General features: G+C 40.6%; 1 protein-coding gene across 2 annotated transcripts in view; it reads left to right on the plus strand.

The window, feature by feature from the left end:
• The window catches only part of baz1b (bromodomain adjacent to zinc finger domain, 1B), a 77,126-nt gene that overhangs the window by 25,210 nt on the left and 29,161 nt on the right, over positions 1 to 22,755 (plus strand). For both annotated transcript variants that reach the window (XM_080210403.1, XM_080210404.1), the window contains 5 exons: positions 11,461 to 13,382; positions 14,369 to 14,490; positions 15,398 to 15,515; positions 16,453 to 16,551; positions 21,670 to 21,847. In XM_080210403.1, coding sequence (XP_080066529.1) covers positions 11,461 to 13,382; positions 14,369 to 14,490; positions 15,398 to 15,515; positions 16,453 to 16,551; positions 21,670 to 21,847 — 2,439 coding nt within the window. The remainder of the gene's footprint in view (positions 1 to 11,460; positions 13,383 to 14,368; positions 14,491 to 15,397; positions 15,516 to 16,452; positions 16,552 to 21,669; positions 21,848 to 22,755) is intronic.

Below are 22,755 nucleotides of genomic sequence, written 5' to 3' on the forward strand. Positions count from 1 at the left end.
GAACTGGCCTAGAATAGAGTATGTGGAGAAGTCTCACCTGCTTTGAGGCTATGGGAATAAAAGGACCCAGTTCTCTATGTTGAGTGGATATGACGAGCCTCAGACTGATTTGCTAGGTCATGGTATGAGATAGTAGCCAACAGATACTCAATCTCACATTTCATTGGCTGGTCATATGCTGTTAATTAGTAGCCAATCAGAAGTAAATTCCTAAAACTTCAACTTAGATGTGGTACTACCAATCTTTCAGAGTTGTTATGTTTTAAGAGACATTATTTGGGTGAGCTGTAGCTTTGAAAGTTTTTCCATGAAAACTAGCTGCCATGTTCATGTGGCCTGATGCTGCAAAAGAGTGTAATTATCATTCAGTAGTAATGCACACATCCTGTGGTTTCTATCATTGGCTAATTGAGACAGGGGCAGTTGTATTTATTTTTTGAAGCTCAGACAGTCAGACTATTCTAAGATGTTCGCCTTGTGTTTCATAATGGTGGAGTCTTCCCCTCCTTCCTAATGTTTGCTTGTGCCCTGGTTTCCCACTTGCTGCATCAAATTAAAATTCTCATTTATGAACAATACTTCCAAATCTCCCACAAACTTGGCCGTTCTCACAAGCTTTGCACATCCTTTCACAGAGAGATCTGTGTCAAATGATGGCTTGCCCAGTGCTCTGTGATTCTTACATTGTCCAACTCTGCTCTGGTTAGCTCAGTCATATGACAAGCTCAGACAAATTCAACTAATCCAGGTTGTGAGTGAAGAATTTCAGTTTACCGTGGACATTGCTGTTATTGGATTTGACATTCTGCCAGCAGGATTTGTTTTGTCATCAACTGGGGTTTTGTACCTTCTGCATTTGTTTCATGGAATTTCACTATCTCATAAGGGTTAGGTAATTATGTTTAGTGCAAGTTGTTCGGCAGTGAAGACTTACAGTCTAAATTTTGTGGTATTTTCCCCAGCCCATGGATGGCACTCCTCCTTACAGATGTGAGATAGATGGCTAGATCTTTGTTCTCAGCATCAAAATTTAGATTACTGGATACTACATAGTTATTCTTTACAGAGATTGGTCCTTACTGGAGACAGTGGTAATACCAGAGTTACAGTTTTCTAGATGTGCATGTGAAACATGCCCTTGTCTTGAGCATTCTTGCTCTCTCCTCATATCTGCTGTTATGATTCTAGTTAATGTCAATCGTGGTTGAGAACATTCCAGACTGAAATTCTGACCCAAAAGACCATAACTTTTACTTTTGTTTTAGAAAGCATGGATAAACAGAGTTACAGCAATGCCAATTAGCTTTTAAAAACAAAAAAAATTAAACATGAAAAGTTTGATTATAATGCAATCCTCCTTCATTCCCTCTTCACCAATGCACACAGATTTAAAAGATAACACAGGTTACAAAATATATCTTGTGCTAACAGGTTTTCAGTAAACACAGGCTAAGTGTGGCCAGACAACACCCCACTCTGAAACCAAGTAGTAGATGTTAGCTGATTGACAAGCTTTAGAATCTTCTTGCAATTGATATTTTCTCTTGGCTGTTTACAGCAAGAGTCTGCCACCAGGATTTCCAACTCTTTTCAGTCGTCCTTTGTCTTGAATAGACATGAGTTTTCAAACTTTCACACAACCTCTCAAGTACTCAGTCCCCAACAGAATATTGTTGTTTCAAAAACTGGAAATAAGGACACCGAACTTTGCTTCAGACTAGCTTTACTTGAGCCAACCTCATTAGCTCTGCTCTCCCCAGTACTGTCTTTAACTTCAATGAGCAGTATCCTGCTCAAATCTCAAATTTATATTCAATCTTCATTGAAACCTCTTTTTATTACCTTGTCTCTGGAACTAGCTTTCTTGACCATTACTCCATTGTATGGCTTTCCTGCTTCTAACATGGCTGTGGGGGCTATCTTCAGTCCAACTGCTACATATTCAGCTAAAACTAAATTCAAGCTTTTTACCTTAAAGGTGTCCCTGGTTGCTAAGCAATAGCTCACTCTGTCTCTGCTGCTTTTGCTTACCTTTCATGTCTTAACCTCTTGAAGCACAATACAGGCGCATATATACATACATGCAAAAATCTTTGTTTATCATGAAATAACTAGCGTTTTATCGTTCTTACACCAAAATACTAAATGAAACTCACTTAAATCCATATCTTATTTCTAATATCCAGCAATATGACCACAGATCACTTAAAACTACCTCTCCTTCCTGATATTGCTATCTGCATACTGTAGAATTTCTAGTTTAACTTTTAAAATTTATTACTGATGGCAAGCTTTATTTTGAAATAACTGGCAGTGTCAAAGTAGGAGCATTGGCTGATCGTCCATTTGGTAACACTACTCTAAAGTTTGAAGGAAGATTCGTATCTTCAGAACCATAATGAATGCCACAAAGTTTCTTTTGTTAAAATGCTCTTAATTGAACAGTGTCATTTCAGTTGATTAATGTTTATATAGAAAGGTGATTGGACCCTCCTAAAAGGATGTAATTGCATTTAGTATGCACAAATAATTTTTAACTTGTGGTGGAGTGCACCTAGTTGTATGCTCTCAGCACGGTAGCACAGTGGAGGGAGGCATGGTAGCTCAGTGGTTGGCACTGCTGCTTCACAGCTCCAGGAATCTCGGTTTGATTCCCGGCTTGGGTCACTGTCTGTGTGGAGTTTGCACAATTCTCCTCGTGTCTGCGTGGGTTTCCTCCGGGTGCTCTGGTTTCCTCCCACAGTCCAAAGATGTGTGGGTTAGGTTTATTGGCCATGCTAAAATTGCCCCTTAGTGTCCTGAGATGTGTAGGTTAGCGAGATTAGCGGGTAAAATATATAGGGATATGGAGGTAGGGCCTGGGGTGCGATTGTGGTAGGTGCAGACTCAATGGGCCGAATGGCCAATTCTTGCACTGTAGGGTTTCTATGATTCTCTCAGTTGGATAATGTTGGGACTACTTGCTCCCTTTGGCTGATGAACTAGAGAGCAGTGAGGAATTAATGAAGCTTCCTGTTCTTAAGCACTGCCTAGCAACCGCTTTGGAAAAAGGCTATGGTGAGGAGCAAAACTATTAGGTGAAGCTCAAGTTTTCGACCTCTTTTCTCTCCATTGCCGCCGACCCCCCCCCCCCCCCCCCCCCCCCCCACTAAGTTGGTATGTACATCTTCATTGTTCACTTTGTAGCAGAAGGAAATATGAACAATTCCAGGTTACATGTTGCAAATGCCTTTAAGTCAACTTCGCCACTTTGAATCTTTATATGCTGATGGACGAATATTTGAGTTTTGTATATAAAAACATTGTTTCTGGACATGACTGTGGCCCTCAATGCTTGGCTAAGGTGTATAGTTAAAATATATATAGTTCGGCTGGCAGGAGGGTTGTTTGTTATTGGCCTATTTGCCAGCTGGTTAAGGAGAGCAAAATTTCTATGCAGTGACCTCTTGCTGGATGTGGATATGTAAGAACACCAGATTAAGGAAGACATTGGGCTCAGCTGTGATGTCCTTCCTGCTCACTTATGTGAGCCATTGGAGGGGTGGGAAGGAGGTGGTGATGCTGAAAATCGGAAGGCAAATGAAATTATATAAAGTGATAGAATATGAGAGATAAGATCTGCCGCATACGCTTATATTTTCTAAAAGGCAAGATTTAATTGCCTAAATGTCTGAAGTGGGTTCTTATGCTCCTACTTGCTTTAAATAGTTTTGTATGGAAGCAGTGACGTAATCAATCTGTGATGATATCATCATCATCTGATTGCGGCCTTGGCTCACAATAACTCACTCCCCCACACTCATCCTCCAGCTCTGGTCTGACAGCTAAATGTGTTTTTAATGTCACATTCATGGGGTCTCCTAGCTTTTCTACTGTAAACCAGTTCCTGACTGTCTTAAAGAGAGTGGAGGTAAGGATTTTAAACTGGAGTATCTAATGGAGGGTGACAAAAATTGTATGAAATTTAAGTGTATGTGCTTGGGTGAGAGCAGTCAGGAGTTAATAAAGGCTTGAGATTCGGCTGCTGAAGAATGCATGTTTCTGTACTTAAGGAAGGAGAATATTTGGCCATAGCTTTGTAGTAGCAATAAAATGTGGCGTCTTCAGTCTGTGGGAGAGCTGTTCCTTGTTGTGGCATATGTTCTGGCTGCTTATTTTTCATTTAAATCCCAATGTCTGAATTTAGATTACTTGACATTGTTACCTTCCAGAAATGGGCCGAATAAGCAAGGAAAAATGTTGTGGTTCTGGTTTTCTGTACAGGTCAAATGTTCTGAGAGAGGGCTATGTTTGTATTCTTCAGTCACCTTTATCCTACCAATGCTTAGCAATTATCATCAGTTTAAGAGATTCTTGGTCTGCGTTTTCACCTTCTGTTGGGGAGACCTTTCTGACCAATCTTTTGTTGCTTGTCTATTTCCAATCTCTCACCCCAGATAGCTTTTCATATGCAAGTTTAGGCAGTGAATTGTGCTTGCTACTTCAGTATAAAGGGCATTGTAGTCAAAGTTCAGGTAACTCTTTTTTGTTTTATTTGGGTGAGTTGAAGAGTACAACAACTTGGATTTATAAAGTGCCTCTAATGTAGAACTAATCCTAAACTCATTTGCTGAGACTGGAGAAAAGTTAAGTGGGAATGTTAAACAGAAAGAATAGGCTTATGATTCACTGAGAGAATGGCAAAACCTTGGCAAAAGGGGCAAATTATAAGATTATACGGTTTTGAAGTTGCCGAGAGAACAAAGAATTGTGGGGGGGGAGACGCTGGTTTGAGAGGAAGCTCATCTCTACTGCAGGAGATTGCACAGTTTAGGTAGAATAAAGCTATGGTGGCATTAAGTTGTAGTTTGTGGAGGATGGAAGGCCAGCAAGGATGGTTGTTGAGAATTATGAGCATAACAGAAGCTTACATAAATGTGTCAGTGATGTAGAGGCTCACGTGAAGTGTTTGAAGTAGAACAAATTGTCTTAGAGCTAAGTAGAATGTGGAATTTGTAGCTCAGCTCTGCAACAAAAAAGATGCAAGATTTTGTATGGTCTGGTCCAGTCTGTTGAGAGTACCTTAGGTGGGGGATGGTTTAGATATTTCTGCAATTCAGTTGGAAAGTTTTTGTCTCAGTTGTGATTTGTTGTTGTACAGCAGTCTGACCACATGGAAATGGGCAAAATAACTTCTGAAACTTGATCGTAAATATACACGTTTTCCATGAGCAGCTGCTGAGAAAGGATGCATCAATAGATTCTTGGGGAACTCTCAACATCTGAGCATGGATAGTGAAATTATGTAAGGGCAATCCCATGGGACTGGGCAGTAGAGAGATGATTTTGCATCAAATAGTGCAGAAAGTTTTTTCAAAGATGGAAAATGCATTGTAGTATAGCCATAGACTATTATTTATGATTTTGACCAGAACACACACACTGCTGTGAGAAAGGTGGAAAATAAACTGAAGTTATTTGAACAGTGATTTTTGATTGAGTTCATCGCCGTGCTGAGATATGGTGACATATTTGAAGGAGAAAATGGAGGTTAGGTTTCAGCTGGTAATTGATGAGAATAGATGGCACAAGGAGGGTTCAAGAGATGGATTGTTGAGCGAGAAGGAAGTAATTTAATGAATAGATGAAATTTTACACAAAATTCATGGTATATACAAAGTGTTTAATATGTACTAGTTGATTTTGTATGTACATGGACTAAATAATCAAGTGCATCACGTTTAATGTGCTCTTGCTTTTACCTGTTAGTCTTTATATTTATCTTTTCCCTCTTTATTTCTCTCTCTCTATTTTTCCTATCTTTTACTTCTATTTTCTTTTATTTCAAATGAGAGGTGATGAGCAGCAAGGCATCATGCTGGGGAACGAAAGTGCCAGTAACTAATGTGTGGTAAAGGAATAAAAGAACGATGTCCCTAACATCTGCATTCCTTTGTACGTCCGCCACCAGTTAGAATCATAGAAAATTACAGCATAGAAATAGGCTATTCCACCCATCATATCTGTCTTCTACCTCTTTGCCACTTCTCTCCCTTTGCTTTGATGTCACACTTAAAGACATCAGAAAGCACTGTTTTTTTTTTAAGCCTGCAATGAGGGCACAGGCTATTGAACTTTTCCTGCCCAATCTCCAAACGTTGCTTTGGAGAAAGAATGTTGGATTATTTCATATTACCACTCTGCTATTGGATAGCTTCCTTCAAATTTGAGAGTTTACCTTTGAAATTTGTGTGGGTTTGAAATGTGGAGAGATTCAGCTCTCACTGTGCAGAATGGTATCAAAGGATTGTTACAGGGAAAACTACAATCTCTGCTTTCATCTTGTATTCAGAACTGTTGCCACCACTACTCCACCCCCCCCCCCCCCATGCAGGTTTCCTAATTTAGATGTGCACTGGTCTACTTATAATTGCTTCTTTTAGGACTCTTTAATCTCTGACTGTTGATCAAAGTTTACACATGCACATGTATTTTGATAGTGAGCACTAATGAGTTTACACATTAGAAGGAAATAATTCTGAGTTAATGGACTGTGTCTGATATTGTTAATGGAACTTTATTAATCTCTGACTATAAATGTTTCTTTGACTTAAAAGAAATTGTCCTTTAAAAGTAGCTTTCAATTGGTATAATCATCATTAGTTTAAATTTAGTGCATATAGAGAGCGGCTCAGAAAGGCAGGTAGTAAACAGTTAAAACACTACAAAAATATGAAAATGTAATTTAAAAACAGAAAGGAAACTGTAAAAAGTTAATTGAACTGGGCAGGGGGAGAGCACAAATATTATGGAGAAAAATTTCACGTTTGAACATAACATTTTCATAGATCAGCTTCACCTACCTGACTTTTCATCACGCCCTTTTCTCTCCACGATCATGGCTAATTCATATGGTTAAATCAGGGCATAAGAACTAAAAATGCCCAGGAGCTGTGTTTCCTGCACTTATAGGCAGTCCAATAGTTAAATTATCTGTTCCCATCACTAGACAGTGCTGTCTCCATAGTGACTGCATAGTTGATGCAAACGTTCCTGTTTACTGCGCAATGATCTTAAATTCCCTTGTTAATAGTTTATTAACGAATAAAAATAATTAAGGGTACTTAGCTTTTTAATTGCACAAGTAAATTGGGTCAGTGATTTGATTTAGAAGACTTGAAAAATGGTTTCAGGAATCTGTAAAAATAGTACTCCATAATAGCCTGACAAGTATGTAAGCTCTATTGATCCTGGTTGTTAGCTAATAGTAACAATTTCATTTTTGTAGTGCAATATAATGTAGAAAGAAAAGCTTCAGGAGTTTTAGAAACCAAAGGAGGAGCTATTAACGACTAACAATGTCATTGAAAAGGCAGTTTTTAAATGAAGATTCTTGAAAGCCTTAAGAGGCAAGAGAGGGAAGGAGGGGCAAAGGGGTTTGAGGGAAGTGAGAGGGGCAAAGGGGCTTGGGATGGGTGAGGTGGTGTTTGGGGGGGGCTTGGGGGAGGTGGAGGTGAGAGAGGGGCTTGGGTTTGCTGAGGCGGATGGGGGGGTTCGCTGAAGTGGTGGGGGCTGATTTGCTGAGAGAACATACGTTCAAGGTTCCATCCAGAACAAAGAATTTGGGAAAGGAATGTAGATATGGGAGTGGTTACCATTAGCAAATTAAGGTGTCAGATTTTATAAACTAGGCCTTGGGGTACCAGGGGACAAATTGGGTCAGTGAGTACATGCTCTGCATTGGTGAGATTTGATGCAGAATATGATATGAGCAGAAGATTTTTGTATGAGTTGAAGTTTAAGAAACTTCAGTACGTTACACTAAATACAATATTCCCAAGTTTGCTGATGACACGGAACTTGGTGGAAGGTGGTAGTGAGAAAGATGTTGAGAGGCTTCAGACATATTGAGTGAGTATGCAAATAAATGATACATGAAGTTGAACCTAGATAAATATGAAGTTATCCTCTTTGGATGGAGGGACGAATGGCAAAGAGTATTTAAATGGCAATAGATTGGCAAAGGGACAAAAGGATTTGCGAAAGCATGCAGGTACATAAAGCTGTTAGAAAGGCAAATGGTCTGTTGGCCTTTGTTGCAAGAGGACTTGAGTATATGAGCAAGGAGATCTAACTACAGCTGTACAGGAACTTGATGAGACCACACAGGGAGTACTGTGTGCAGTTTTATTTCCCTTATCTAAGGATATGCTTGGCATAGAGGGATTGCAGTGAAGGTTCACCAGACTGATTCCTAGGATGGCAGGATTGTCATACAAGAAGGTTGAGTGGACTAGGCCTATATTCACTGGAGCTTAGATGAGAGAGGTGACTTAATTGAAATGTATAGAATTGTGACAGGGCTCAACAGACTGGATGCAGGTATGTTGTTTCCTCTGGCTGGGGTGGGGGGTGGTGTAGTTTAGAACAAATGATCACAGTCTCAGGATACAGGTCAGATGGATAAGGGGAAACTTCTTCACTGAGGGTGGTGATCCCGTGGAATTGTCTTCCACACAAGGCTGTGGAGGCGAAGCCACTGAATATATTTAAGAAGAAAAAAGATAGGTTTCTAGGCATGAAAGGTTTGAGAGGAATGGGGAGAGCATAGGAGAATGGGGCTGTATTAGGGTATGGATCAGAAACCCCAAGGTATATTGTGAAGTTAGACTAGATGCCAACTACTTGCTATTTTGGCATTAGTGTGATGATAGCATGTTTCACTCCAGGTGTGATTCTACTGACAAATTGGGAAGCCTTTATCAAAAACTTTATTTAACAACAGAGTTTAACTATAACAAACTAATGAGCTCAACATTTACCAATTGAACAATGCTTAAACAAAATACAGCTGTTAACTGGTAACCTCCCCCAACGAGTTTGAATTCAAGCAATATTCCTTTCAGACTTAAACCCCTCTTTCAGAATCAGTTAGCAAATCACAGGCTTGCATACTTGTTCTCAGGTTGCCAGCCCTGAAGCTCCCAGGCAACCTCCAGGGATAAGAGTCAGAGAGATGTCTCTTGCTTCTTTCAGAACCAGGCAGGAACTGCTTGTTTTAGAATGACAGAGTAACTGTGTACCTTCCCTGCTAGCTTAGCTCCTCCAGTTGGTACTTGACTTAGTCCCTGTCAATCAAAAAAATCAAAACTTTATTCTGAAGAAACACAAATGCATTAAGTCTGGTTAGATCAAGCACACCATTAGCTAAAATAGTATCCTGCTGTCTCACCATGGAGCTACATTTTTTTTTCAAGCAAGTTGACTCCTTGCAACAAAATACTGCCTCTTACAAGAAACATGATATATGTTTCTTGAAGGTATTGTATTATCAAATCTTGTAACAGCAAATCAGTCATGACCATATTGAATGTCAGCAGGTTTGAAGGGCTGAATGGTGTACTCTTGCTCCTATTTTCTATGTTTCTAAGTTGAAGTCACTAAGACATGAGGTTGATGCTTGAGTTAGGTCCACAGTTGCGTGGTGTAAAAGGAAAATTGGAAGTTCACCTGTTTGGATATTAGTGGAAGGATCCTGAGATATCTTGTACCTTGGAGAATGGCAAAGACAATGAAGAGATTCGAGTTGAATTCCTGAGAGCCCTGGCTCATCTTTGTCAGCGTGCAGGAGAACAAAATAAAGGCTTGGGATCCTGTAAAGTATAGGAAAACTCTTGGGTGGAAATGGAAGTGGAATTGGGTGTGCCCCATTGAAATTTATTCATGTGTTTACAAAATATAGTAAGTTAATAGTCTTTGCTTTGTTTAACTTTTGTACAGTAAAGATGTTCGTATACAACAGGCTTACATGATTCGCAGCCTCCGGGCCACATTGTAGCCTGTTAATCTTGATGGACATTCAGGTGACATCAGAGAATCATTACAGTGCATTTGGCACATTGAGTCTATACAGACCACAATCCAATCCAGGCACTATCCACATAACACCACTAATTTCCCCTGCTCGTTCCCCTGACACTAAGGGGCAACTTATTATGGTCAATCAACCTAACCTGCATGTCTTTGGACTTTGGGAGGTAACCAGAGCACCCAGGGGAAACCCATGCAGACACTGGGAGAACGTGCAAACTCCACACAGTCACCCGAGGCCCGAATTGAACCAGAGTTCTTGGCACGTAAAGCTGCAGTGCTAACCAGTGTTCCATCATGCCGCCCAATATATTTGGAAAATGCTGTAAAGCTGCTCAGCAAATCCCTGGCTGATTTCTCAATGCATTAACTGCTGAGTAGGGAATAGGTAAATCTGGCTCATTCCCAGTCTCAGCATTCTCGTTCACCTTCACTTTCACGCACCAGTGTGCATTCTCATCCTGAGTCACTGGATGTTGGAGTGAGTGAGCACCCTAAGACTGGGATTGAGTTTCCCTATCACACTCTAGTATTCATTTCTATTTATTCCTTTTTTTAAATTAGTTCATTATTTTGATTTTTTTTAATTTGCTCAGCAAGTTGTTTCTTTTCATAGCTCAGTTTCCTTGAAATGCATATTTAATGTTGTGTCAAACATTATCTTTCCAAAATTTGCAATTTCCCTCCTTGATGAAGGGAAAATTAGAAATGTGAAAACCTGGACAAGCCTGTTTCCAATGTGAAACCTTGTGGGGTAATGCTTTTACTTCATAACCAGGAGTTTGAATTTCTTTAAAGTTACTAGTCTGTACCAAGTTCATCATAATATCAGGTGATATTGGTTGGAGAAGACAGTTAAGTGTCTTATTTGAAGAGGGCATTGATAGTCCTATATTGAAAAGGAGGTGCGCGTTATCAGGAGAAGAAACCATTTCCTGGCGTGAGAATCAGGAAGGGAAGTTTTGGTGGCCAGCAGCACTGTGGCAGTGGGATCAGAGGACCAGTCTTGTGAAAAAGAGTGCTTGGGGAAGGGAGGTTGAAGAAGATGGGAGGGAAACTAGGATGCTCCAGTGGGTGACGAAGAGCCTGGATGAGATTTGCCCCCTTGAGAAGGCAGGAGCAGCAGACTGGATTCCATCTTCATAGCAAAGAAGCTCATCAGCTCGTTATTGTTTAACGGTGAGGGCAGAGGAGTGGGTTTGGAAGAAAGAGTTGAGAGTAGAGCAAGGTGTGATCCCAGAGAAGCCTTGCAGAAGGGAGTGAGACTCCAGAGCGCTTGATGTGTTTCAGTCATATCTGTTGATAGGTGACTAAACCAGTTCAGTATCAGCTGTACTTGAAGTTGCAGACCTTTTAACTTTAAGCAGAGGTGAGGGTCACACAAAGGGCAATAACCAAGTTCGAACAGAGTAAAAGTTATCACATTTTTATCTTTCAAAACTATCCCAGAAAAAGAGGGCATTAAAGATGTCTTGTAAATTTGTAATAGACACCATTTCAAGCACTTTTAGTTGTGACTAAGCTGGTGACTTGTATCTGCAGTGTAATGTATAAAATTTGTACTCATGTTGGCCCTTGCTAAGTATTAATAAATTTTTGCATTTGTTTCAGTACATGATTCATAATCCTGTTGTGAATTTGGGAAAAAGGAAAAGTACAGTCTCACCAGAGGGTAAGCACTCAAAAAAAGCAAAAGGCGATGGAGACCCAAGCAAAGAGAAAAATAAAAAACAGAAATATGGAAGCAAAGAGAAGATCCCACCTTTGAGCCCAACATTATGGGGTCATGTGCATGTGAAAAAGGCCATGAATGGGACTGGAGTGGCATTTGGTTCCAAAAGGTCTCCAGAACAAGAATTGGAGGAAGTAATGAAGATTGTAACACCAACCAAACTCAATACCAACTTTCACATTCCCAAAAAGGGCTCCAACGCTGCTCGGAACCTAAAAAAGTTGCAAAGTAAGGATAAAAGTAATAAAAAAGAGAAATCCAAGAACAAGAATAAGTTGCTCAATGGACAGAAGTCTTCAGGGAGCAACAAATCTCCCAAAAAAAATCTGAAAACTCCAAAGATGAAGATGAAACAAATGACGCTGTTTGAGATGGCAAAATCAAGCTCATCCAAGACAGGAAAGACTCCGAAGGGTGTTGGAGGAGCTTCGAGATCTGTTACCAAACCTCAGAAATACTTGCCACCTTTGGCTTTACAATTCCTTCGATATTACAAAGACAACAAGGGGAAGGAGGAGAAAAAGGGCGCAGTATCTGCGTTCATCACTCGGGTGGCCAAAGTGCTTTCCGCTGAAGAACGTGCTCGCCTACCAGAGGAGGTTGGTGATCTTGTGCAGAAACGTTATGAGATACTGGAGCACAAGAAGAAATGGGCTTTGATGACAATGGAAGAAAGAGCAGATTATCTCAAGAAGAAGCGCGAAGAGCTAAAGGAGAAACTAAAGGAAAAGGCCAAAGAGCGGCGAGAAAAGGAGATGCAATTAAAATTGGAAAAACAGAAGAGGTTTGAAGATCAAACTCTTACAGGAAAGAGTTTGCCTGCACTAAAACTGGTTGATACACCTGAAGGGCTCCCCAATACGCTTTTTGGTGATGTTGCTATGGTGGTTGAATTTCTCAGCTGTTACGCTGGCTTGCTAATGCCAGATGACCAGTATCCAATCACAGCAGTCTCCTTGATGGAAGCATTGACTTCTGAAAAGGGGGGTTTCCTCTATTTGAACAGAGTTCTGTTGATCCTCCTCCAAACTTTGCTCCAAGATGAAATTGCAGAAGACTATCGAGAACTGGGGATGAAGCTCTCTGAAATTCCTCTCACCTTGCACTCTGCATCAGAGCTGGTTCGGCTCTGCATGCGAAAATCAGATATGCAGAATGAAAGCGAGACATCAGAAACTAATGATGACAGCAAGGATTCTGTGGGGTTTGAAGACAACGAGGTTGCAGATGAATTCCTGGATAAGCTGGAAACTGCTGAGTTTTTTGAACTAACTCCAGAAGAGAAAGTGAAGATTCTATCAGCACTCTGCCATCGGATTCTGATGACCTATTCAGTTCAGGATCACATGGAGGACTCGCAGCATAAATCTGCAGAGCTGTGGAAAGAGAGGCTAGCTATGCAAAAAGAGGAGAATGACCGGAAAAAGGCAGAAAAATTGAAGAAAAAAGAAATGGAGGCAAAAAAGAAAGAACCGGAAAGCAACAAAATTGGCGAAAAGAAAAAGTTGGAGAAGAAGAAGGAATTTGATAAAAAGCTAGAAGTGGACAAAGGTGTAAGTGACTTACTAACCGATGTCAATGGCAGTGAAGATCTCATCAGTGCAATTAAAAGCAGGCGATTGATGGCATTGCAGGCAAAAAAGGAGAAAGAAGAGCGGGAAAAGCTGGAAAAAGAAAGGGTGGTGGTAGAGAAGATCCGCAAGCACAAAGCAGCAGCTGAGAAGGCTTTCCAGGAGGGAATTGCAAAAGCCAAACTTGTCCTACATCGATCACCGTTGGGCACAGACCGCAACCACAACAGGTATCTGGTTTCTCTTTCAAATAAATAATAGTGTTTTGCCTCTTTTGTTTGGCTTCTGTCAGGATGGTACCCAATCTTTTGATGAGGTAGTTGGGTCTTTGGGGTCTCTGGAAATGTCACTTTAGCTGTAAGGAGGGACACTGTAAAGCCTTTTCCTGTTCACCATGATTCTGAACTTTTGAACAGTTAGCGAGCAATCATGAGCGCAAGTTCGTAATCGTGCTATATGCTTCAGTATACTCAGCAAAATGTTAACACTGAGCATAGAGCGAACAGGTGGGCAATGAAGCATCTGGCCTATAGCATGACAGTAAGTTTGATTCTTTAGCCTCAAGCATCTTTGCAGTGAGCCTCCTGCCCAAACCTGGCAGGATGCTGTACTTGGCCAACAGGTGGGAGCACAAATCCAAGTGGCAGAAGGAAAATTGAAGGGGCAGTCCCTGGTCGTTAAGCTGATGGTGGGTTAGAGAGGAATCTGGCACAGAAGAGCAGCATGCCTGAAAATAGAAATAAAAATTGTTGTATTTTCCCTGCTCCTGGGTCCACTTGCTGCCATATTGGCCTGAGATAAGTCATCACACCTTCACTGAGCAAACCTGTGGTTAAAAAAATTAGTCAGACCCTGATGGCTTTTCAGAATCTTCAGCTCTTGATAAAACAGGAGGGCTTGTTAAAGTTGTTTTGCACATTGGGAACTGGAGCACACGTGCAAAGTGGGTAGGTTTTAGATTTTCCATTAATTGGGTGAAGTTGAAGGATAAAGGAATATCTTGCTTTCATTTTTTGATTATACAGCTACATTACATTGTGCAGTGGTTTGTAAGATATGGCTTGATGTTCTGTGCTCTTTCTTTAAAAAAAAAGCCATTGTTAATTATTTCAGGCTGATGTTTTTAATAATGGAAACTGTTGGAACGAAATGTTGGATGCGGACTCTTGTTATGGTTTGTCTTCATCTGAACAGGCTTGTAATTTCTGTCTTGCAGGTTTTGGCTGTTTTCTGATCTGGTACCTGGCCTGTATGTAGAGAAAGGTTGGGTGCATGACAGCATTGATTACAGCTTTATTCCTCCTGAAGAGTACCGAGAAGACGATCAGGACTCTAAAAGTAAGACTACAATTCTTATCAACTCTCACATGAAATAAGCTACCATTCAGCAGGCATAGAAATTGAGAAAATCAGTGCCAAAGCATAAATTCCTGTAGCCTGTTTCCACCATTACAACAGTGACTACATTCCAAAAAAATCTTCACTGGCTATAAAGCACTTTGAGATTTCAGGTGTCATGAAAAACACTAGATAAATGCAAATCTTTCTTTATGGTAATCAGGAATTGCCTGCCTTAAAGTGACTAAGAATATCAGTTATTCTCATGATCTAATTATTAGACACTGTGATACAAAAGTCTCGGATGTTCTTACTAAAATTAGCTTCAGCAGCCAAATGAAAGGGGAGTTGTAAATATGGGCACTGGCTGAGCAGAGAATTATGCTTTTGCTCTCTTCACCTGGGAGCCAGTTTCACTGGCTTGGTACTGCTACAACATTTATTTCCATTAGAGTCTGCCTTGAATTCCACATGACTGCAGAAAATAGGTGAATTTTGGTCAGTCTCTCCACCTTATAATTTGTTTTCTTAGTTTCAATGACTTAGAATTAAGGGCTTAAAATAATTTAAAGATTGATTATACTGTGTTTGTGTGTCTGTGTGCGTGCGGATTGAAAACATTCCAGAAGACAGATGCAAGGGGTTTGACTCTAGGAGCTAAGTTCAAATTCAGCGCATACTGTTGGAATGAAATTCTGCTGTCATTTATGCAGTGTCAACCTAACTCCTGGTACTGATTGGTTAACCTGTGCAGAGAGGTCAAGTGATGACTGAGGTGTGAAATGGAAATGTAGATGTAATTGAGAGAATACTGATATTTTTAGACTTGGTTTATCTTGATAAGAACTGATTCTGTTAGGTAAATGTTAATTACACAAAATTTAATGAAGATGTTTTTACCTTTTAGGTAATGATGATGACAGCATTGCTGAAAGCAGCTTAAATGACAGTGGCCACCAGGGGTCTTCCCATACTGCAGAAATTTGCATTGAAACCACTGTACCTAAACAAGGGCAGAATCTATGGTATGTTCAGCTTTCACATCTCGCTGTATTCACCTTTAACTGCTTAGATGCTCAACCGTGTTGGCCTTTGTGATTATGAACAGTTTGTGAAACTGCTCAGAATCTGGTCACTTTTTAAATGTCTTTTTTTCTGCAGTGCTCAAGTGAGCGGGAGTGCGCTGGATCTCTGAACATTTCTCGGGCAGTTGGCCTGGATAATAACCAGCTTCAATGTGCCACTTTTCTGAGGTCAAGTGCTTACCATCTCAACTCCTATATGAGCTGGATTGCTAAGTCACAATCTTAGGAGTGAAAGAAATTTCTGCCAAACAAAAAAGCCTTGAGACTTTTTTTTCTCCTCTAAACTTGAACCAATTTCAGAACCGGTTCTGGGGTCTTAAGCTTGAAGTTTCAGCATTCCCTTTTGGAGAAACTGTCTTAAGACATGCTTGTGCCGAGAAAAGCTAAGGATACTTTTAGACCTTTTGAACCAGAAGTGGAGTGTTTTTCTGTAAAGAATAAAGGATGTCCATGATACCATTTCAAACAAATTTAGCCCCACTTTTGAGTTTAGAATGCCTCCATTGTTGTTTTATAATGTTTTGTATGCATAGCACCCTAAACATTGTTTCAGAGTTGAAATATATATGCATGCAATATGTCAACACTGACCATGTATCTTCCTTGCGTCTTCCCCAATCCTTTGCCTTGATCTTGCCCTTTTATGGAACAGTACTGCCAACTGCCATGGTATTATTCTGCTTGAGGTAGCTCTCTAACTCAAATCCTTTATTTTGCTGTATTATTCAAACTAATGTTTTATGGTTTTTAGTCACAACATTATTTAAGGGGTTTGAGCATTTCAGTATTTTCTGTTCTGTTATTTGCTCATCATTTCTAATGAGTAATGCTTTCTTCTTCCCCAAAAATAATAGTTGATATTGGTTTCTATCCACAGGTTTATTTGTGACACCCAAAAAGAGCTCGAAGAGCTCATGAACTGTCTTCATCCACAAGGTGTCCGAGAGAGTGCACTTAAAGAGCGCCTTCAGAAAAAGTAAGTCTTCAGTGTTCACACACCTGGTTAATTAAGGGATAGGCATAATTCCCTCATTAGGCCACAATCGAACTATGCATACATTTATGTACTTTCTTCAAATTGACATTGCTGACTTACCTAGCTGAAATTATAAACTATACTACTTATTGCTGCGTTTCTTTTAATGTAATGTACAGAGGAAATGAAAAACCTAAATTGAAAAAAATGAAATCTTTTTAACGGAGATACTACTAGCATCACTGTTCTCCTTGGAATCTCTTGCATTCCTGACTGTAGTTATTGAAAGTCTTCTATTGAAGACACACTACTAATACTAGCTTATGATTCAATGATGTCAAGCAGCTTTGAATATCCCACCTATGTAGCTGTTCTTCATTTGATAGCAGCAGTCTGTTTGACCAAGGAAAGACATTCATACCAGCTGGGTGCATTCCTCCTTTGTCCATTTGCAGTTTGTGCTGGTTCTGAGTGGGTGGGGAGGGAAATTGTAGTTCATTTTTGCACCCAGATTTCTTTTGATTTGGAGCAGTTACGGTCAATTTTACTACTCTGGCTGATATTGGGTAATTGGACACAGATCTGGAATCACATATGGAGCCTTCCTGTTCAATATATTACACGCTCTTTACCAAACGAATGTGGGGTTGGGGAGGGTGCAGTTGGCTCGTACCATTAACTAGCAAGTTTAAGCTTAAACTACTGTGGTATTGCATTACTGTAACTACTGAATACAGGGTTATCATTAAATACATACCTTCAGTGGATTTACAGTGTTTTGTCTATGTAAAGTATGTGCTACTATTTGTTCTCAAGATCTTGTTTCCGTAATCAGCCACCTCAGGCTTTTATTGAAAAGCTTGAGTAAGATCAGTATTTAAAGAAAAGCTTGACCTTGATGTAATGTTAATGAAAAATATTCTCGCGCCATGCACGGTAACTCAATATTTCAGCTGTGTAATCTTAGTGACCAGCATCTTTAAAGATGCAGTGTTTGTTATAGTACACAGTTCATTATAAAATTTCTCCACTGCCATTGTTTGTTATAAGGTCCAGTTATATTTTATGCCTTCTCTTCACTGGATTGGGCTGGGCCTTCAACCACTATACTCAGTTTCTGACATGTTGACCCTGGTTTAAACAGTTGAATTCAGTAGGGATTAGTTTGTGGGGAGGTCAATAATATATTTTAGTTTTCCACACAAATTATTTAACGCATTTGGGGCGGCTGTGGCATAGTGTTATTGTCACTGGATTTGTAATCAGAGACCCAGAGTAATGCTATGGATTCAAATCCCACCATGACAGGTGGTAAAATTTGAATTCAATAAAATTTGGAACTAAAAGTTTAATGATGATCATGGAACCATTTTAGTTTGATGTAAAATTCCATCTGATTCATTAATCTCCTCCAGAGAAGGAAATCTGTCATTCTTACCTGGTCTGGCCTCCAGATGTGACTCCAGATCCACAATAATGTGATTGACTCTCAAATGGCCTAGCAAGTTACTTGGTTGTATCAAGCCTAAAAGGAACGAAGCTGGATGAACTATGTGCCATTAACTTCGGCACTGGAAACAATACAAACTCAGCCTGATCGACTTTGCAGATCTCTCCTTACTGACATCTGGGTGCTTGTACCAAAATTTGGAGAACTGTCCAACAGACCAGTCAAGCAACAGCCTGATGCAGTCATATTCACAGAATCATATCTTATTTACAGTGCCCCAGACATCACCATCTCTGTCCCACTGGTAGGACTGACCGAGCAATGGTGTACAGGCAAGAGGAAGTTGTCCTGGGAGTCCTCAACGTCAGCTGTGCACCTCATGGAGTGTCATGGGCTCTCTCTCTCTCTCTCTCTCTCTCTCTCTCTCTCTCTCCTTCCTCCTCTCTCTCCCCCCACCCCACCCCCCTTGATGAATTAGTACTCCTCCATGTTGAACACTATGTGAACAAAGCTCTGAGGGTGGCAAATGCACATAGTGCACTCTGGGTCAAGTACTTCAATGTCGATCACCAAGACTGGGTCAGTAGCACAACTGAGACTGAGCCCTAAGGGACATAGCGTGAGACTAGATCTACAGCAGATGGTGAGGGAACCAACTAGAAAGAACTGCTGTACAATTCTTGTAGAGAGATAGTCCCATTGAGGATACCCTCATGTTATGTGACACTACCACTGCCTAAACTGGATAGATTTCAAACAGATTTTGTAACACTAGACTGGGCAACCATGAGACTCTGGGCTATCAGCAGTAGTAGAATTATACTCAACCATAATCTGTAACCTCATGGCCTGGCATATCCTGCACTTTACTATTGTCACTAAGGTCAACCCAGGTTCAGTGAAGAATGGAGGACATGCCAGGAACAGCACCAGACATACCTAAAAATGAGGTGTCAACCTGGTGAAGCTACAACACAGGACTACATGTGTGCAAAACAGCTTAAGCAGCAAGTGATAAAGCCAGGTGATTTCCCAACCAATGGATCAGATCTAAGCTCTGCAGTTCTGCTGCATCCAATTGTTAATAGAGGTAAATAATTAACTCACCGGAGAAGGACTCCATAAATATCCCCATCCTCAATGGTGGGGAAGCCAAGCACTTCAGTGTAAAAGATGAGGCTGAAATATTTACAACAATCTTCAGCCAGAAATGTTGAGTGAATGATTTACCTCTGCCTCACTGGATAATGCAAAGGCTATGGGGAGCCTGACAATATTCCAGCAATACTACTTCTGTTCAAGAACTTGCTGCACCCCTAGCCAAGCTCTTCCAGTATATCTACAACACTGGCATTTACCTGACAATGCAGAAAATTACCTAGGTATGTTCTGATTGGACAAAACTAGACAAATGCAACCTGGCAAATTATTGTCCCATCAATCTGCACTTGATCATCATTAAAGTGATGGAAAGTGTCATCAACAGTGTTCTCAGGTGGCATATACTGAGCACTAACCTGCTCAGTTTGGATTCTGCTAGGGCCACTCAGCTCCTGCCCTCATTACAGTCTTCTTTCAAACATGGACAAAACAGTTGAACTCCAGAGGTGAGGAGAGAGCAACTGGCCTTGACATCGAGGCAATATTTGACCAGGTACGGTATCAAGGAGCCCTAGCAAAACTGGAGTCCATGGGAATCAGGGAGAAAAATTTCCGCTGGTCATAACTGGCACATAGGAGGATGGTTGTGGTTGTTGGAGGCTGATCATCTTAGTTCTAGGGCATCACTGTGGGCATACCTCACGGAAGTGTCATAGGCCCAATCATCTTCAGCTGCTACATCCATGAAATTTCTTCTATCATAAGGTCAGAAGTGAGGATGTTCACTGTCGACAGCTCAATGTTCAGTACCATTCGCAACCGAAGTGCTTGGCTCCCCCATTATTGAGGATGGGGATATTTATGGAGCTTCCTCCTCCAGTGAGTTATTTAATTATCTATCTCTATTAACAATCGGATGCAGCTGAACTTAGATCTGATCCATCAGTTGGGAAATCACCTGGCTTTATCACTTGGTGCTTAAACTGTTTTACACACACATAGTCCTGTATTGTAGCTTCACCAGTTGACACCTCATTTTTAGGTGTGTCTGTTGCTGCTCCTGGCATGTGCTCCTCCATTCTTCACTGAACCAAGGTTGATCTTGGTGACAATAGTAAGCTGTAGGATATGCCAGGCCATGAGGATTGTGGTCAAATACAATTCTACTACTGCTGATAGCCCACAGCGTCTCATGGTCGCCCAGTCTAGTATCGCAAAATCTGTTTGAAGTCTGTCCAATTTAGTGCAGGTACTGAAGCAGTCCATGTCCAAATGCAGCAAGTCCTGGATAATATCCAGCTGACAAGTAACATGTATGCAACACAAGTGCCAGGCAATGACTACCTTTTACAAAAGTGAATCCAACCATTGCCCTATGAAATTCATTGCATTAACATTGCTGAATCTCCCACCAACATTTGGGGAAATTGAGCTGGACCAGCCATATAAGTATATTGGCTACAAGAAAAGATCAGAGGCTAAGAATTCTGCAGTGAGTAACTTGCCTCTTGACTCCCTAAAGTCTGTCCACCATCCACATGGCACAAGTCAGGAATGTAATAGGATGTTCTCCACTTGCCTGGGTGAGTGCAGTTTCAACAACACTCCAACATCATTTTGCTTTTATCTGCTAAAGAATTTGAAATGAGATGATTAGCTGATGGCTGGTTTTAAGTATATTGTCCCGATGAAGTCTGCACCATGTGAGCTCAGGAAAGCCTAGGTCCAATCCTTCGTCAATGCTGAGAAAGCTGACCTCATTTGGGGAATTGTCGTTGAAGCTCTGGGTTGTGCAATGGAAATATAAGTTGCTTCCTGCACCTGGTGACTAATGGATTCTTGCTGAAGGAAGCTTATGTATGCAGATCAGGTGAGTACAGAAATAGGATCAGCTCTGTTCTTTGACCTGTGGTCACATTACTTTTTGGTGTGATGGGTGATTGATCAATCAATCAAATTATATTATTTCTAAATTCAATTAAATACTTATTGTTGGAGTGGAGGGGGGCACTGAAGTATTCAAAGTTGTTTGACAATTGCTGCTTTTCACTTTTGAGGAAACTAGCTTCGGAATTGGGTTTCACAAAGTCAGATGCTTTTTATTACTTTGTAAAATGGCCACTCTTAAGTCTACTTATTGAATACTCTTGGTTATTTGATTAATTTGGAGTGGAGGGGGAATGGGCTCAGGTTGTCATGGCTGAGTCCAATTCTGTTCTTGTCTGTAGGCCAAAGCAAGTCACAATTTCAAACTGGGCAAGAGCACCATCAGTATAATTTTGCTCCTGTTCATCGTAAAAGGAGTTCTGAGAACACACCGGTCCTCCTATGATTAGCTGCAGTGACTACAATCCATTACTGTAGAAAATAAGCTCATATTGCCTCCAAACGTCAACTGTATGCGCTCATTTTGAGTTTAGAACGTGAATCTTTGTCAGCTTGAAATATGTTGACTCAAAGCTTCTGTTGATCTGGGAGTTGGTCTGATTTATATAGTCTTGGAAGATATAGTCTTTGGCTGAATCAAGAGTTGTTGCAATTTTTAAAGTGGCAAATTCTATTTATAGGTTTCAAGATATCCTTCATTCACTTCACCTGGCACGGAAACCAAATCTTGGCCTCAAGACATGTGATGGCCATCAGGAGCTCCTCAACTACTTGCGAACTGACCTGATTGAAGTAGCAACACGACTGCAAAAGGGAGGACTGGGGTACATGGACAAATGTGATGAGTTTGAAGAGAGAGTGAGTAACCATACAGACTTGCTGCTGTCTTTAGTAAAGAGGTGCTTGTATGGCCACCAGCTGTATTATACAGAAGACGTTAGCACAATGTCTCTTTGTTAACAGTCAGTCAGACTCCAAGATTTGGTTCCCAGCAAATCAGCACTAATAAAATCAGTGTTTCCTTTTCCAGTTTAATGTTAGAATGACGCTTTGGCTCAAGACCAGTTGTTTTTTTTTGTTGTCTCACTGAAAGGGGACAGTAAAACTTGTGGGTCCCAGCCCAGCAAAGTATAGCTGTTCCAAACCACTGTTGAGACAAATTTAGATTTGCACATTTCCTGAGAACATATCAAGCTTTAAAAGAACAACTTGTATTTATGTTATAAAAATGTTTTTCTCAGCTGAGGTTATGTATTCTTGTTCAGCCTCCACTATCCTCCAAATATAAAGTCAGAGTCAATATTTAATTAATAACTAGGAAGAGTAAGAATTATACAGGATGGAATTAGAAAAAGTTAATGCAGAAGGGAAAGAGAAAAGATTAGCAAGCAAAATTAAATTGAGTCCTAAAACCTTTTATAAATGTATAAAGTGTTAGTAGTTACCTAGGAAGCTGGGCTTATTTAATACCTTATTAAAATTCTCATGTAGAGACAGAGCACATTGCAAAAGTACAACTCACCAAAGCTCCTTAGACGGCATCTTCCAAACCAGTGACCTCTACCATCTAGGAAGATGGGGGCAGCAGGCACATGGGAACATCACCAGCTGCTACATCCCCTTCAAGCCACACCATCTGACTTGGGGCTATGTTACTATTCCTTCACTATCACTGGGTCAAAAGCTTGGAACACTCTGGATGTACCTACACCACTTGGACTGCCCACCACCACCACCTCGAGGGCATTGGGGTGGGCAGTATAATT

This window comes from Carcharhinus amblyrhynchos, chromosome 23 (assembly GCF_965287045.1).
Source record: "Carcharhinus amblyrhynchos chromosome 23, sCarAmb.v2.hapA, whole genome shotgun sequence".
Lineage (NCBI taxonomy): Eukaryota > Metazoa > Chordata > Chondrichthyes > Carcharhiniformes > Carcharhinidae > Carcharhinus > Carcharhinus amblyrhynchos.